The sequence below is a fragment of the Tachyglossus aculeatus genome, chromosome 4 (genome assembly GCF_015852505.1).
Source record: "Tachyglossus aculeatus isolate mTacAcu1 chromosome 4, mTacAcu1.pri, whole genome shotgun sequence".
In the NCBI taxonomy this organism is placed as follows: Eukaryota; Metazoa; Chordata; class Mammalia; order Monotremata; family Tachyglossidae; genus Tachyglossus; species Tachyglossus aculeatus.
In genome coordinates, this window is record NC_052069.1 from 105,698,799 (window position 1) to 105,713,103 (window position 14,305).

Consider the following 14,305-nt stretch of genomic DNA (forward strand, 5'->3'; position numbering starts at 1 on the left):
AGTTTTCTAATGTTTTCCTACTATATCCTAATTCTTATCTTCTAGGTGTATGTGTTCCTGATCCACTTCAAATACAGGTGGTGAAAGATATTTTCCTGGAAATGCACATACCCTACTCTGTAGTGCGAGGGGAACAAATTGAAATGAAAGGGACTGTTTATAATTACAGAAGTTCCGGAATAAGGGTAAATTGGAAATACATATTAAATTATTATGAAAAATTCATCACTTGATTACTGAGGGTTTAGAGAGTACTCTTATTTTTTTTCTAGTTCAGATTGGGTCAAATGATAGAAATCATAAAAGGAAGTACTTCTCTTTAGTAGATTTGCTTTGTTTTTAGAGAGTCGAAAGAACTTGGTCTTCTGTGCTTTCTATTATACCTTAGAAAATTGTGCTCCTAATTAAAAGAGCAGAGTCTGAATCAGATTCAAACTCCTTTTCCTTGCCTTCAGGATTATTCACCCACTGCTTATTGAGTACACTTTGAACACTTTCATAGTCCTCATTTTGTTCCCTTCAGCCTAGTCAAGCATATGCTCTCACTGATCCTTTTGTTCCATTTTTATTCTTCTGCCACAGTGCATTTTTCTATGTGATTCCAGAGGCCTGTATTCAGTCAATCTTATTTATTGAGTGCTTACTGTGTGCAGAGCACTGTACTAAGCGCTTGGAAAGTACAAATCTGCTAAAAAATCACTTTCTCTCGAACTGAATTTTCTCTTTGATAATGACCAGAGTAAACTCAAAAATGCTATGTAGTTCTGATCCTATTAGAGTCACACCCTCACTGTTCTAAGAATCTCCCTATCATTTTCTATTTTTTCTGTATCATCCCTGAAATGTATACTGGGATCTCAATTTAGAGAAACTACACCTAAGTCCTTGTTTATTTGTCTTTCAGTTCTCAGTTCAAATGTCCGCTGGTGAGGGAATCTGTCTGTCTGGAAGTTCTTCACAAGGCCCCGAAGGGATAAAGCGTACAAGAAGTCAATGGCAAAACATAGAGGGTTCCTCGATCAAATCAGTTACATTCAGCATATTACCACTGGAATTAGGTCTACATGGTATCAACTTTACTTTACAATCACCTTTTGGATCAGAAATTTTAGTAAAAACTTTACGAGTTGTGGTAAGGAAAAAACTCCTGTTTTTTGTCTCTTTTACCTTCAAATAGATTCATCCAAAAGAAACAGATGCTGACTATGGTGCACTGGCTGAAACATGCCTCTCCAATTCATGGAGAGCAGAAATAATGCTTGAACTCCCTAATTTAGAGGTTAACTAAATAATGTGGAACATTATTTTTTATTCAATGTGATTTTGTCATTTGGTTACCCAGTTGCACTTCTTGAAATTTTCTATTATTAGTATTATATAAGACTATATTTAGACCATTGTATATTATGTATTATATTGTATTAATATAACATTTTAAGAAATGTATCTGTGTAATTGAATTATTATTATTTCTTTAGTGTGGGGACTGTGTCTTTTTATCATTATTTTACTACTACTACTACTTCTACTACTAATAATAATGTTAATAATAGAAAGACACGGGGCCCCATAATAAACATGTAATCCAAAAGGAATCAATACATTTAAATAAATTATATATAAAGAATCAATGATAAATAATAGCCAAGGACATCTAGCTAGGCCTCCGGTGGCTGAATTGGAATTCCCTCTGGTTCAGAGGGTCAGATACCAATTTTTCCTCAACTTTCTAAATAGTGTATAGTGTATTTCAGTTTTTTATCCATAGCTATGAGAAAAAGTCTTTGTCCTTCTTGGTGATCTGTGGAAGAAGGAAAAGGAGGTTCCAGAAACTCGACACAGGCAAATACTGGGAATATGATTCTGGGCCTCTCTGCCTGATGCCCACAACTATTGAGGCAGAGGTTCAACTCCAGGTGTCGTTGGCTCGAAGAGGGAGATAATAGAGATCATGTACTGGTTGAATATCTGCTGGAGTCTGGATAGACCTCTGCTGAACCCAGGATGGGAATCAGATTTGGCTTGAAACCTTACCTTCAAATAGTAGCAGGAACCCATTCATTCAGTCCACTACAGTGTACCTGCAGGTTGATGGGGACTTTGGCACAAATACTATCCTTTAACTTATATATAGTTTTGTCAGTCTTGCCAGTAGCCACTGATTTACTAACTGGAGAAGTCCTGGGCCAGTCCTGAAGTCCATGGGTCCATCTTAGTCCATGCAAGGTTCTAGGATTTAGAGTCCCTATACTAACTGGAAATGGAAATAAAATCCAATTGTCCCAGTAAATTTGAAAACCTGTAAATGGACAGACATATAACTGAGTAGGTTTGGTGGCATGCAGTTAGTAGGAACAGATAATTTATTTAATTATATTATTTGTAAGAAGCACTCTTTCCTTTTATTTTAGCCAGAAGGTGTCAAAAGAGAAACGCATGTTGGTTTTACTCTGGATCCACAAGGTGTTTATGGTAGGGAAAATTATTTTGTGTTTTATATAAGGCTGTTTATAAATGCAGGTGGCATAAAGTTAAACTTTAAAATTTTCTAAAGATGTATTGATAGTATACAATCATCATTTTTCATGTTCTAGAATCAGTTAAATCCAGAATTTGATTGCATATTATTACTGATTTTCTAGTAACACCTGAGTGCCTCTGCTGAACCACAATTCAGTTTTTGCTAATAGAATAATAATGAGTATTAATTTGTTCATTGGTCTCAAAAGCAGGGAAATGACAACAAGCAACTCATGGTTTTCAGTAATTATTACTCTAAATTAAGGTAACCATACACTACTAGTAATGTACATTTTGATCTTTTTCAGAAAGAAATCTGATGAGTTCTTTGATATACCTTCAATTTAGAAACTTAAATAACGATTGCATATTTTCATTCATTTAAATTATAGATTAACCCTCTAAACTATAAACTCCTTGTAAGCAAGAAACACGTCTGCCAACTCTGCCAAGTCTCCCAAATGCTTAGTATAGTGCACACAATAAGCACTCAATAAATGTGATTGATTGAGATGAGAAGATAGAAAAAAGATACATTTAAATTCACCATCAGAACTTCATGTGCCCCTGCTCCTATTAGAAAAAAATGAAGGAGAGACTTTCTACCACTATAACCAAATATATACTAATTGAGCACTATCAAACACTGTGATAAGCGCTTAAGGTTGGTACAAAATAAACTGTTCAGATACATTCCTAGTCTCTCCAAGGAACTCATAATAATAATAATAATGTTGGTATTTGTTAAGCGCTTACTATGTGCAAAGCACTGTTCTAAGCGCTGGGGGGAACACAAGGAGATGAGGTTGTCCCATGTTGAGCTCACAGTCTTAATCCCCATTTTACAGATGAGGGAATTGAGGCACAGAGAAGTGAAGTGACTTGCCCAAGGTCACACAGCAGACATATGGGGGAGGCGGAATTCGAACCCATGACCTCTGGCTCCCAAGCCCGCGCTCTTTCCACTGAGCCACGCTGCTTCCTGCTCATATTCTAAGAGGGGAGGACATGCTCATAGCAATACGAATAATCTGTGCACAATGAGAGTGATTAGAAACAGATAACTGATTAATTAAGAACATTGCATGGGAAAGTCTTTGTTAAAGAGGGGCTCCTTTAATCCTGGAATCTCATTATTCCAGGCTGCAGTTCTTGATTATATTCCTCTGTGAATTGTTTTCCCTGTTCAAACAAGTGAAATAACTGCTTACTGAACAAAATATACACAGCCGTTCCTCATCATAGAGCAACCCACTATATAGAATCTCCCATAATGTGAATTCTAGGCTGGCAAATGAATTCAGTAATACCAACTTCAAATTTCCATTTACATACTTTTCATGCTGGACTTCCAGGAGAAAGTTGCAAGATCCTGTTCTGAGGATTTTTCTCAGGGGCAGGACTACCCCTAGATTATAACACTTTAAAGGTTTCATACTTTTGGGGACCACGGTGTGCTTAGATGCAGTTAGAATGTGTAAACTATCTGCAGTGGGTAACTGAGCCAAAGGAAAATGTTAGACAGAACCAAAAGGCAGGATGGATATTTTGGGATGCTGTCTCTTAGGATCTGGACACAATACAGACAGATTAAAAATCTAGGGGTAGAGTTAGAATCCTAGTTTTCAAATTGTTTCTTGCCTCTGTGCTACAGGGGAGTTCAATGATGTGAGAAGATATAGATCAGGGCTAAGGGAACAGCTGGAAAATCTCTATTTAGGCAGCTCAGACACACAATTCAAGGGCACAAATCTTTTGTTTTTGTTTTTCTTTGGCTTCAATTATCTTGGTGGGCCACCTACCTGGACCAGGTAAACTGGGTAAATGTGCAGCCTTAACTATGCAGACCTTGGTTAGCCTACAGTGTGTCTCTTTTTCCTTTTTTAACACTGCCTTAAGTACAACATGATTGTTAATACCTTATTGTTGCTAAAGGTAAAAACTCCCTCTTCAGCAATTCTAAACTCTAAACTAGAAATCAATTATGGGAATTTGCACAAATCTCTCTGGTGAGGAACTTGTTATCTGAAAAATCCAAGCCTCTTCACCTTGTTCCAACCTTTCCTTACAATTGTTTCTTTTTTCCTTATCCTTGTGAGTTAATTGGTATTTTGTTTACTCATGTCAGAGTTTGCAGTTCCCTCTTCTTGACCTGTATTGTGTTTTCAGAAATTTAAATAAGATTAAATCAAATGACAAACTAAGAACATGGTGTTTTACAATATAAATTTTATTTCAATTTTTAGTTTTTCCTTATTAATTTAATATTTAAGTACAACCAACATTCCATGATGATGATGATGGTGATGATGATAGCATTTGTTAAGCGCTAACTATGTGCCAAGCACTGTTCTAAGCACTGGGGGAGATAGAAGGTAATCAGATTGTCCCACATGGGGCTCACAGTCTTAAACCCGTTTTACAGATGATGTAACTGAGGCACAGAGAAGTTAAGTGACTTGTCCAAAGTGACACAGTGCCTAATAGAGGCATGACTATAATACATATTTAAAATCTGTAGGTTGTTAGTCACTGGTTTCAAACTTCTGACCAGACCTGCCGTCAAAGGGGAAAACTGACTAGTCTGAATTTTGGTTCCTGTATATTTTTCCCTGCACCTGTCTGTGAGCCCATTGGGTAGGGATTGACTGCATTTGTTGCTTTCCAAGGGCTTAGTACAGTGATCTGCACACAGTAAGCGCTCAATAAATATAATTGATTGAATGAATGAATGAACTCCAAAGCAGTGGAGTGGCCAAAAGGCAGAAAGCAAAGGGGAAAAATGGTTGGCAGGGTAGAGTAAAAATGGTTTACTCTAATGTAAACTTAGAGTTTACAGACTCATTAATAGACTCTGAGTTTCCAGAGAACCTAATGAGACTTTCCATTGCAGGTTCTATTGCCTCACGAAAGGAATTCCAATACAAGATCCCACTAGATGTAGTTCCCAAAACCAAAGTCAAAAGGGCAGTGAGTGTAAAAGGTAAACAATTTAGTTTCCATTGCCTTTCTTTTCCCACTTCCTTTCCTGTAGTGTCGATTAATTTCATCCTTTTATGTTTTATGCTCCAAAGTGGAGATTCCCAATCAACCAAATCATCGCCTGGCAATCCACTCCCCTGACATCTAAAAGGGAAGATTTGACAGTGCTTTCCTCACTTCAAATTTCTCACGTGTTTAGGCTTTGACAGACTGTAGTTATTCACAAATGTGTTCTTTTGGTTGACAGGAACTCTTATAGGTGAGGTGATTTCTGCAGTTCTGAGTCCTGAAGGCATCGACGTCCTAAGTAATCTTCCTAAGGGTAGTGCTGAAGCAGAGCTTATGAGTATTGTTCCAGTATTCTATGTCTTTCATTACCTGGAAACGGAAAACAATTGGTATATTCTTGGCTCCAAAGCAGTTTCTGAAAGAGATAACATGAAGAGGAAGATGAAAGAAGGTAGAAAATGTGTTTTTGGTTTCATATTTAAAGGTCCTAGTGTCCTATGAACCAATTTATTTGAATTAATTAAGATAGAATGAATAGTCTTTTAGAAGCTAGAACAATAAGGCAAATTCTATGATTTAAATATGTAGTGTTTACAGCAAATAGGTAAAAGGTTTAGCTGACACCTGCATTCTAAACTCTATGAAATACTTCTATTTTGTCTGAAAGCAATATGTTCTATTGAATTGCTTCATGATGGTAGGTGCACATTATCTCTGTAAGAAATTGATTGATCAACTGACTGATTTAAAAAGTTAAATATAGACCACTAACTCATCTTTTAGAGTAATTAATGATAAACATTGCAAAAAGTTTGTGGTTCTCAAGGGGAGATAAAACATCATTTTGAATAGAAATTTAGGCTTGTGAAACAGTCCTTTTTATGGTACCCCTTAGGCATTATAAGCATCCTATCATACAGAAACAACGACTACTCCTACAAAATGTGGAAGAATGAGGAAACCAACACCTGGTAAGTGAAAGATACTTGGATTATAATAGTTTTTATTTATTTTACTTAAATAATATCCAGTGTTCTAATTCTGCCTTGATTCACCAGTACCATTTCTACCAGGGCCAGTGGGAGTTTCCAATGACTAGTTACTAATTTTAATGAAAAGGAAATGAAATGGTTATAGTATATCACCAAAAAAAATTAAGAAAAAGTTTCACAAGTCTCTGAATGCAGGATTTGGCTCTAGGCTCTTTAGAAAAAGGCTAGAACTATAGTTTGGCTATCTCAAAGCCTCCTTTATTACATCAGGGAAAGACAAAAAAGACAACTGCAAATCTGTAATTAAGGGGTCTTTTGAGACATCTCATGACCTCTCCTATTCTTGGCTTTGTTAATTTACATAAAGAATTATTGGTGGGCTACTCGAAATGTTTTATTTTTCCATTCAAAATTTTAAATATGAAAATAATTATAAAAACAAAATGTGAAAATTCCTTCATTTTCAGGTTAACAGCTTTTGCCTTAAGAATACTTGGACAAATAAATAAATATATACCTCAGAATCAAAATCAGATTTGTAATTCACTATTATGGTTGATTGAAAACCGACAGTCGGCAGATGGATCTTTCAAGGAACATTCCACATACATACCATTCAAACTTCAGGTGGGCAACCAAATATACCACTAATATTATTGGTACTCTGCCAATTACTTCCTTTTCCACAAATTTCCATATTTTAAATTCACCCATAGGCCTTATTTAGATTAACATATCTCTCTACTCTGTTTTCTTTATTTGTTTTTAGGGTACTCTGCCTCAAGAAGCCAAAGAAAAAGCCTTATATCTCACAGCCTTTTCTGTTATTGGAATTAGAAAGTCATTCCACATATGCCCCACTCAGGTAAGTGATAGTTCTCCTTAGAGCTAAAGTCATCACCTTACCTTGATTGCTATTCTTTGCCTTAAAATAGACCAACACATTAAGTACATGTCTGAACTAATCTACAAAACTCTTTCATTTTTCATATTCATTGGAAACTATTTACTATGCACTTGAAATCTGAGTTGGCAAAATTACAGTATGATTTGCACTACTGACTTAGCCTTCGGCAGAGTAGATTCCACCACGGTATTTTCAAGGAGCATGGACATGGCTATTGGCAATTATAAAAATACATAAAAACCACTATGACTACCAAGGTTGTCATTTTGAATGTTCATTAAGCTTTTTACTTTACTAAGAATTTTCGCATTCATTATCTCACTAGCCCTCACAACAGCCTGCAATTTAAAACGAAGTTGGAAGTGGTAGATATCATCATCATCATGAGGAAACTGAGGCCAAGCTAGATCAAATAACTTACCCAAGGTAACAGTGGAGATTAGTTCCAAAGTCAGTCAGAATAAGTGACTCATGCCTCTCTGACTGGGGAATCCTCATCCCATCTCTCTGACTGCTCATTCTCAATCTCTTTCTCAGGCTCCTCCTCTGCCTCCCACCATCTAACTGTGGAAATCCCTCAGGGTAAAGTTCCGGGTCCCCTTCTATTCTCCATCTACAACCTCTCCCTCAAAGAACTCATAAGCCCTAAGGTTTCAACTACCATTTCTCCTAGAATGCATCCCAAATCTACATCTCCAGACCTGACCTCTCTCCTTCTCTGGAGTCTCACATTTCCTCCTGCCTTCAGGACATCTCTACTTGGATTTTCCGCTGACACCTCAAATGTAATATTCCCAAAACAGAACTCCTTATTGTCCCACCCAAACTCTGTCTTTCCCCTGATTTTCCCATCACTGTAGACAGCAACCCCATCCTCCCTGTTTCAAAAGCCCATAACCATGGCATTATCCTTGACTCATATTTCTCATTCAATCCAAATATTTAATCGATCATCAAATCCTGAATGTTCAGCCTTCATAATATTGCTAAATGCACCCTTTCCTCTCCATCCAAACTGATACTACACTGATCCAAGCACTTTTCCTATCCCACCTTGAATACTGCATCAGTCTCCTTGTGGACCTGCCTGCCTCCTGTCTCTCCCCACTCCAGTCCATACTTCACTCTGCTGCCTGGATTATTTTTCAAAAAAAACGTTCAGTCCATATTTCCCCAATTCTCAAGACATTCCAGTGGTTGCCCATCTACCTCTGCATAAAACAGAAATGCCTTTCTATTGGCTTTAAAGCATGCAATCACCTTGCCTCCTCCTATCTTACCTTACCTTATCAGCCCATTCACTTTGCTTCACTAATGCCAACCCACTCACTGAAACTCGATCTTGTCTATCTTACTGCTGACCCCTTTCCTACATCCTCCCACTGTCCTGGAACACCCTCTCCCTTTATATCTGAAAGACCACCACTCTCTCCACCTTCACAGCTTTATTAAAATCACATCTCCTTTCCTAATTAAGTCCTCATTTCCTCCACTCCCTCTCCCTTCTCTGCCCTTGCACTGGGATTTTTACCCTTGAAGTTCTTGATATCCACCCCACCCTCAGTCCGACGGCACTTATGTATTTATGCATAATTTATTTTAATGTGTATATCTCCCATTCAAGACTATAAGCTCCTGGTAGTCAGGGAACATTATCTACCAATGCTGTAGCACTCCCAAGTGCTTAGTGTTCTGCACACAGTAAGCCCTCAATAAATATCATTGATTGAGAGGGTTTACACCCCTTATGCTAACCAGAGGGAGGGGATTCCCTACCCACCCTGGATGCTCCCATCTTTTCAAAAGCTTTTCACTAGTTCTTTACTCTGCTGCTGGTCTCCCTCCTGCCTGCAGCCCCCTGATTCCACTTCCAACCCCCACCTCTGGCTCTGAAAAGCTGCCAGGCTGGGAAGGAAGGAAGCAGTCAGATTCCACGTTCTGATTCCAGCCCACATCCCACTTTCCACTCCTGCCTAGTCCAAGGGCTACATTTGGGGCAACTCCATTCACTAGCAGGAGAAGCTGGACAATGAAGGGACAGTGCCGGGATGAGGGGGACAGGGAGGGGAAGGTTGGGGATTGGTGTGATGGGGTTTATACTGCCCTGCTAATGAGTGGGAGAATAGGAAGAAAGGGAGAGAATAAAAGAAGGGAGATAAAGAGAGAAAAGCAGGAGGTACAGAGACTTGGTCTTACATCTGGTTTTCTCCTGCTCTGCTGCAGCCGCCACTGAAACCATTCAACTGGGCTATTCCCAGACCTGGCAGACATGGGCCCCACAGAAATTATATCTGCTGCCTGGCACTGCAGCTGACCTCATTCCCAGCCAAGGCACTTTCCTTCCCAGTACTTAACCCATCCCTGGTCACTATCCATTCACATAGCGTCCAACACCTGGTGCCCAGCATGGGGTCGGCTTTTGACTGTTGCATGTGTGAGGGTGAACAGTCACTTTCCTGTCTCAGTTCTGCTGCTGCTCGCTGAGGGCGAGTGGGTGGTGTGTATGGTAGGGGGTGAGGGGTGAAGGTGTGAGAACGGTTTGAGCTCAACCTTCCACCCAGTGTGGCACGGAGCTGCCTTCTTGGGCCCCTCTATAGCCCAAAGAGGTGTAGCAGCTACTTCCTGCCTACCTTCATGCTTAACTCTTTGCTATAGAGGCAGAGCTAATGGTGTCACCCTCATGATGCCAAATCTGTGGTTGAGCACCTCTTTAAAGCCACATTTGATTCCAAGAACAGCCATATGCGGTTCATGACCCAGAGGTTTCTGGTGACAGTTCTAGAATATTCTATTCTCTCAGAGAACTCTGAGATGAGTCCTTCTGGACTCTGGGAAAGCTGTCTGAATAAGTTTCTTGCTATTTCTTCAGGCCCATTTTACTTTAGATTGACCTCTAAAAGGGGACTAAATATTTCCACATACAAGTTCTGCCTGGTTGAGTCCATCCTTCTTTCTCTAAGTAATATTCCTTATGCACTGCACTGACGGTAATGCACATGTGGATTTCTTTTTAACTTTTTAGCCAATTCCTTCATGATCTTCAACTGTCATTTCCATATCCTATCCCACTGTGTTGAGGGTGTTCCATGATGAGAATAATAATCAAAGGGATGGAAGGAGGCACTTGTAGTAGATAGGTAAACCCAGTGTGGAATTATATCAACAACAGATCAGACTGGATGATAGATGAAGGGGGAGGACAAATCCTGGAGGTCCCATCTTTTGGAGAGGCTTTTCCTCATCCGAATCAGAGCTGTCAGACAATTGCTGGAGTTTAAACTTTCCAAGTCTGTTCAAAGATAGAAGTAACCATTTGGAGGTGCTGCCCTGCCCTCTAAAACAATGAACCTTGACCACATGTGCTGTGCCTCAGGGCTCCTGTCATCACAGTATGAAAAGCAACCATAGACTATATATTTTTGTTCTTTTCTTGGTTTCTGCTTTTTTCCTGGATTTTGCAAGTAAATAGAGATCTCCCATCTCCCCAGAAGCAAAGCTTACTAAGCCACTCTGAGGGGGCAAAATGGTGTCTGCTCTCCTGAGGTTTCAGAGCTATTCTGCTCCATGACCACAGAAAGCAGTTCCTGCCCCAAACTGTCATCTTGCACTTGTGCTACTGAGCACAAGAGGAAATGGGTAACAGAGGGCTCAGCTCAAACCATCAATATTACTGCTTAAACAGCTCAAATGCATGACACACTGGTGGTGGAATAGGCTTTTCCCGTCTTCTGCTTCCAGTCTTAAACTAAAATTCCTGGAAATATAAGCAGCCACAGGCTGACGTCTTGACTTCTACACCCACTCCCTTGGAGGACTCATTTGCTCCCATGATTTCAACAACCATCTCTTTGTGGATGATTCCCAAATCTACATATCCAGCCCTGAGCTTTCTCCTCTATAGTCTCATATTTCCTCCTGCTTTCAGGACATCTCTACTTGGATGTCCCACTGACACCTCAAACTTAACACGTCCAAAACGAACTCCTCATTTTCCCACCCTGAATTCTTCCTCCCCCTAACTTTCCCATCACTGTAGACAGCTACACGATCCTCCCTTTTTCACAAGCCTGTAACCCTGGCATTATCCTCGACTCATCTTTCTCATTCAATCCAAATATTCAATTGGTCACCAAATCCTATATGTCCAACGTTCACAACATTGCTAAAATCTTCCCTTTCCTCTCTATCCAAACTGATTTTACACTGATTCAAGCACTTATCCTATCCTGCCTTGATTACTGTATCAGCCTCCTTGCTGACCTCCCTGCCACCTGTCTCTCCCACTCCAATCTATGCTTCACTCTACTGCCTGGTTCATTTTTTCTAAAAAAAGTTCCATCCATATATCTTCAATTCTCAACACCCCCCAGTAGCTCATCCACCTCTTCATCCAAGAGAAACTCCTTACCATTGACTTTAAAGCACTCAATCATCTTGCCCCCTCCAAAGACCACCATTCTCCCCACCTTCAAGCCTTACTAAAATCACATCTCCTCCAAGAGGCCTTCCCCGATTAAGGCCTCATTTCCTCCACTCCCTTTCCCTTCTGCATAACCCTAGGACTGGGATTTGTGTCCTGAAACACTTGCTGTTCACCTCACCTTCCACCTCACAGCATTTATGTACATATCTGTAATTTAATTATTTTAATGTCTGCCTCCCCCTCTATACTGTATTCATTCAGTCAGTCAGTCATATTTACTGAGCACTGACTGTGTACAAAGCACGGTACTAAGAGCTTGGGAGAGTACATTACAACAACAAACAGACAAATTTCCTGCCCACAATGAGCTTGCAATCTAGAGGGAGTCTACTGTAATCTCCTTGTGGGCAGGGAACATCTACTAATTTTGTTATATTGTACTCTCACAATTGTTTAGTGTAGTGCTCTGCACAGAGCAAGTGCTCAATAAATATGATTGGTTGATTGCCAAGGTCAGCAGTGCCTTTCGTTAGTATTCTTGGAGTTTGAGCAGTGCTCCCCCTTAATGCCAAAGGACTAAAAAAGATGACCTACTATATTTTCGTGGACATGATGTGTGTTACAGTGCAAAAGAGTCTCTAAACCACCCTCACACTTATGAATGCAGTCACACTACATGCAACAATGGCCTTGAACGAAGCACAGTTCCACTCTTGCTTCTATAAGTAATACCCCTTTAGGCTCATATTAACACCTTCACAGATTTTCAATCGATGGTATTTATTGAGTGTTTACTGTGTGCAGAGCCCTTTGTGAAGAGCTTGGGAAAGTACAGTATAACAGGGTTGGTAGTTTCATTCTCTGCCCATAAAGAGCTTACTAGTCTAGAGGATTTTGAAGCCTCTTGATTTGAGAATACCTAAAGAAGTGACTTAGAGATTCTCAGGATCATTTTGTCCAGGTATATAGGAATCTAATGCTTTGTTTGGAAGCACCAGAAACACGTTGTCTAGAGTCCAAATGTTTTACATGCTTTCTGCTATTATTTTCAGAAAATTGATGAGGCTCTAAGTAGAGCTGAGGAGTATCTCTTTAACAGCATCAAAAATGCCCAGAGCACATTTACATTGGCAATTTCTGCATATGCTCTTGCCCTTGGTGATTTAAACAATCCAGGTGTACGCTCAGTCTTTTCTCAGCTAAAGAAAGAAGCTTATGTCAAAGGTACAATTCCATTTTTATTTCTATTTATGATTGTTGATAGGTGGCTTACAGGGCTCTGAATTTTGAGCATTTTGGTGAATTGAACTATTGTTTCAATCATTGGTGCCCCCATAATTCTTTTTCATTATTATAGTAGTTTAAAAAATTATCTTCGCATGGAAATTAGGTAATAAATTACTTATGGTATTTGTTAAGCACTCAGTATGTGGGTAGATATCAATTGTAAGCAATGGGGTAGATAATAGTTAATTAAGCAGAATAATAAATAGCAGACAATGTCAATGATGGAGGTAATATTACAAAACAAATTGATAATCAATAAGAACATTTATTGAGCATACAAAGTGTTAATAATGCATGAATATTATTTCAGACTCAGTTTCTGGCCAAGCAGAGGTCATACAAACAGGGGGAAATTAACAGGGTAAATTAAGCAATTTGAAAGCAAAATTAAAAAGAACAGTTTATCCCTCATCTCTTCTGTCTTTTCTAGTCTGAACTGCCTTGCCCAAACTGTCCCAATTTTCTCAGTTCTTTCCCTACACCAGCCATCACGTGGTTTAAAAACAAAATTTCCCTTTAAAATAAGGGAATCTACTTGGAAACAACTTGTGAAATTTGCCTAATTTATAATGCTAATTTGAAAAATTGGCTTTGTTTTAACTGTTATTTCAAGCTAAGCAGCCGGTTGCTTGATTCTTTCTCTCCTGCATTCAGCAATATGTGCAGAGTGTTCATTTTGTGTAGCATACTGCCTTGATGAATTGATTTTACCACTGTGTGAACACTGTGAGCTGAGCACTGTGTCAAGTTCTGGGGAAAATACAGATAATCAGTTCACATGCAAAAGTTCACAATTTAAGTGGGGAAGAATAGGAACTTAAGAAGAGCAGCATGGCCTAGTGGGTAGAGCATAGGCCTGGGAATCAGAAGGACCTGAGTTCTAATCCCGGCTCCGCCACTGGTCTGCTGTGTGTCCTGGGGCAAGTCACTTAACTTTCCTGTGCCTGTTACCTCATCTGACAAATGGGGATTAAGAGTGTGACCCCTATTTGGGACAGGGACTGTGTCCAGTCTGATTAGTTTGTATCTACCCTAGTGCCTTGAACAGTGCTTGACACATAGTAAGCACTTAACAAATACCATCGTCATCATCATCATGAAAAGGAAAGGTTGTGATCACTGAGGGCCATTTAGAAACAACCAAATTCCATGGTAAAAAAGTCCGTGGAGGTGGGGAGGGTCATG

The 14,305-nt window shown here is 39.4% G+C and overlaps 1 protein-coding gene across 1 annotated transcript in view; it reads left to right on the forward strand.

Annotated features, from left to right (window-relative positions):
• C5 (complement C5) overlaps positions 1-14,305 on the forward strand; it is a 75,856-nt gene that overhangs the window by 37,115 nt on the left and 24,436 nt on the right. Inside the window, exons 20-28 of the mRNA XM_038744589.1 lie at positions 46-185; positions 905-1,132; positions 2,412-2,472; positions 5,414-5,503; positions 5,750-5,962; positions 6,407-6,482; positions 6,971-7,130; positions 7,273-7,368; positions 12,886-13,057. Of these exons, the coding sequence (XP_038600517.1) occupies positions 46-185; positions 905-1,132; positions 2,412-2,472; positions 5,414-5,503; positions 5,750-5,962; positions 6,407-6,482; positions 6,971-7,130; positions 7,273-7,368; positions 12,886-13,057 (1,236 nt within the window). The remainder of the gene's footprint in view (positions 1-45; positions 186-904; positions 1,133-2,411; positions 2,473-5,413; positions 5,504-5,749; positions 5,963-6,406; positions 6,483-6,970; positions 7,131-7,272; positions 7,369-12,885; positions 13,058-14,305) is intronic.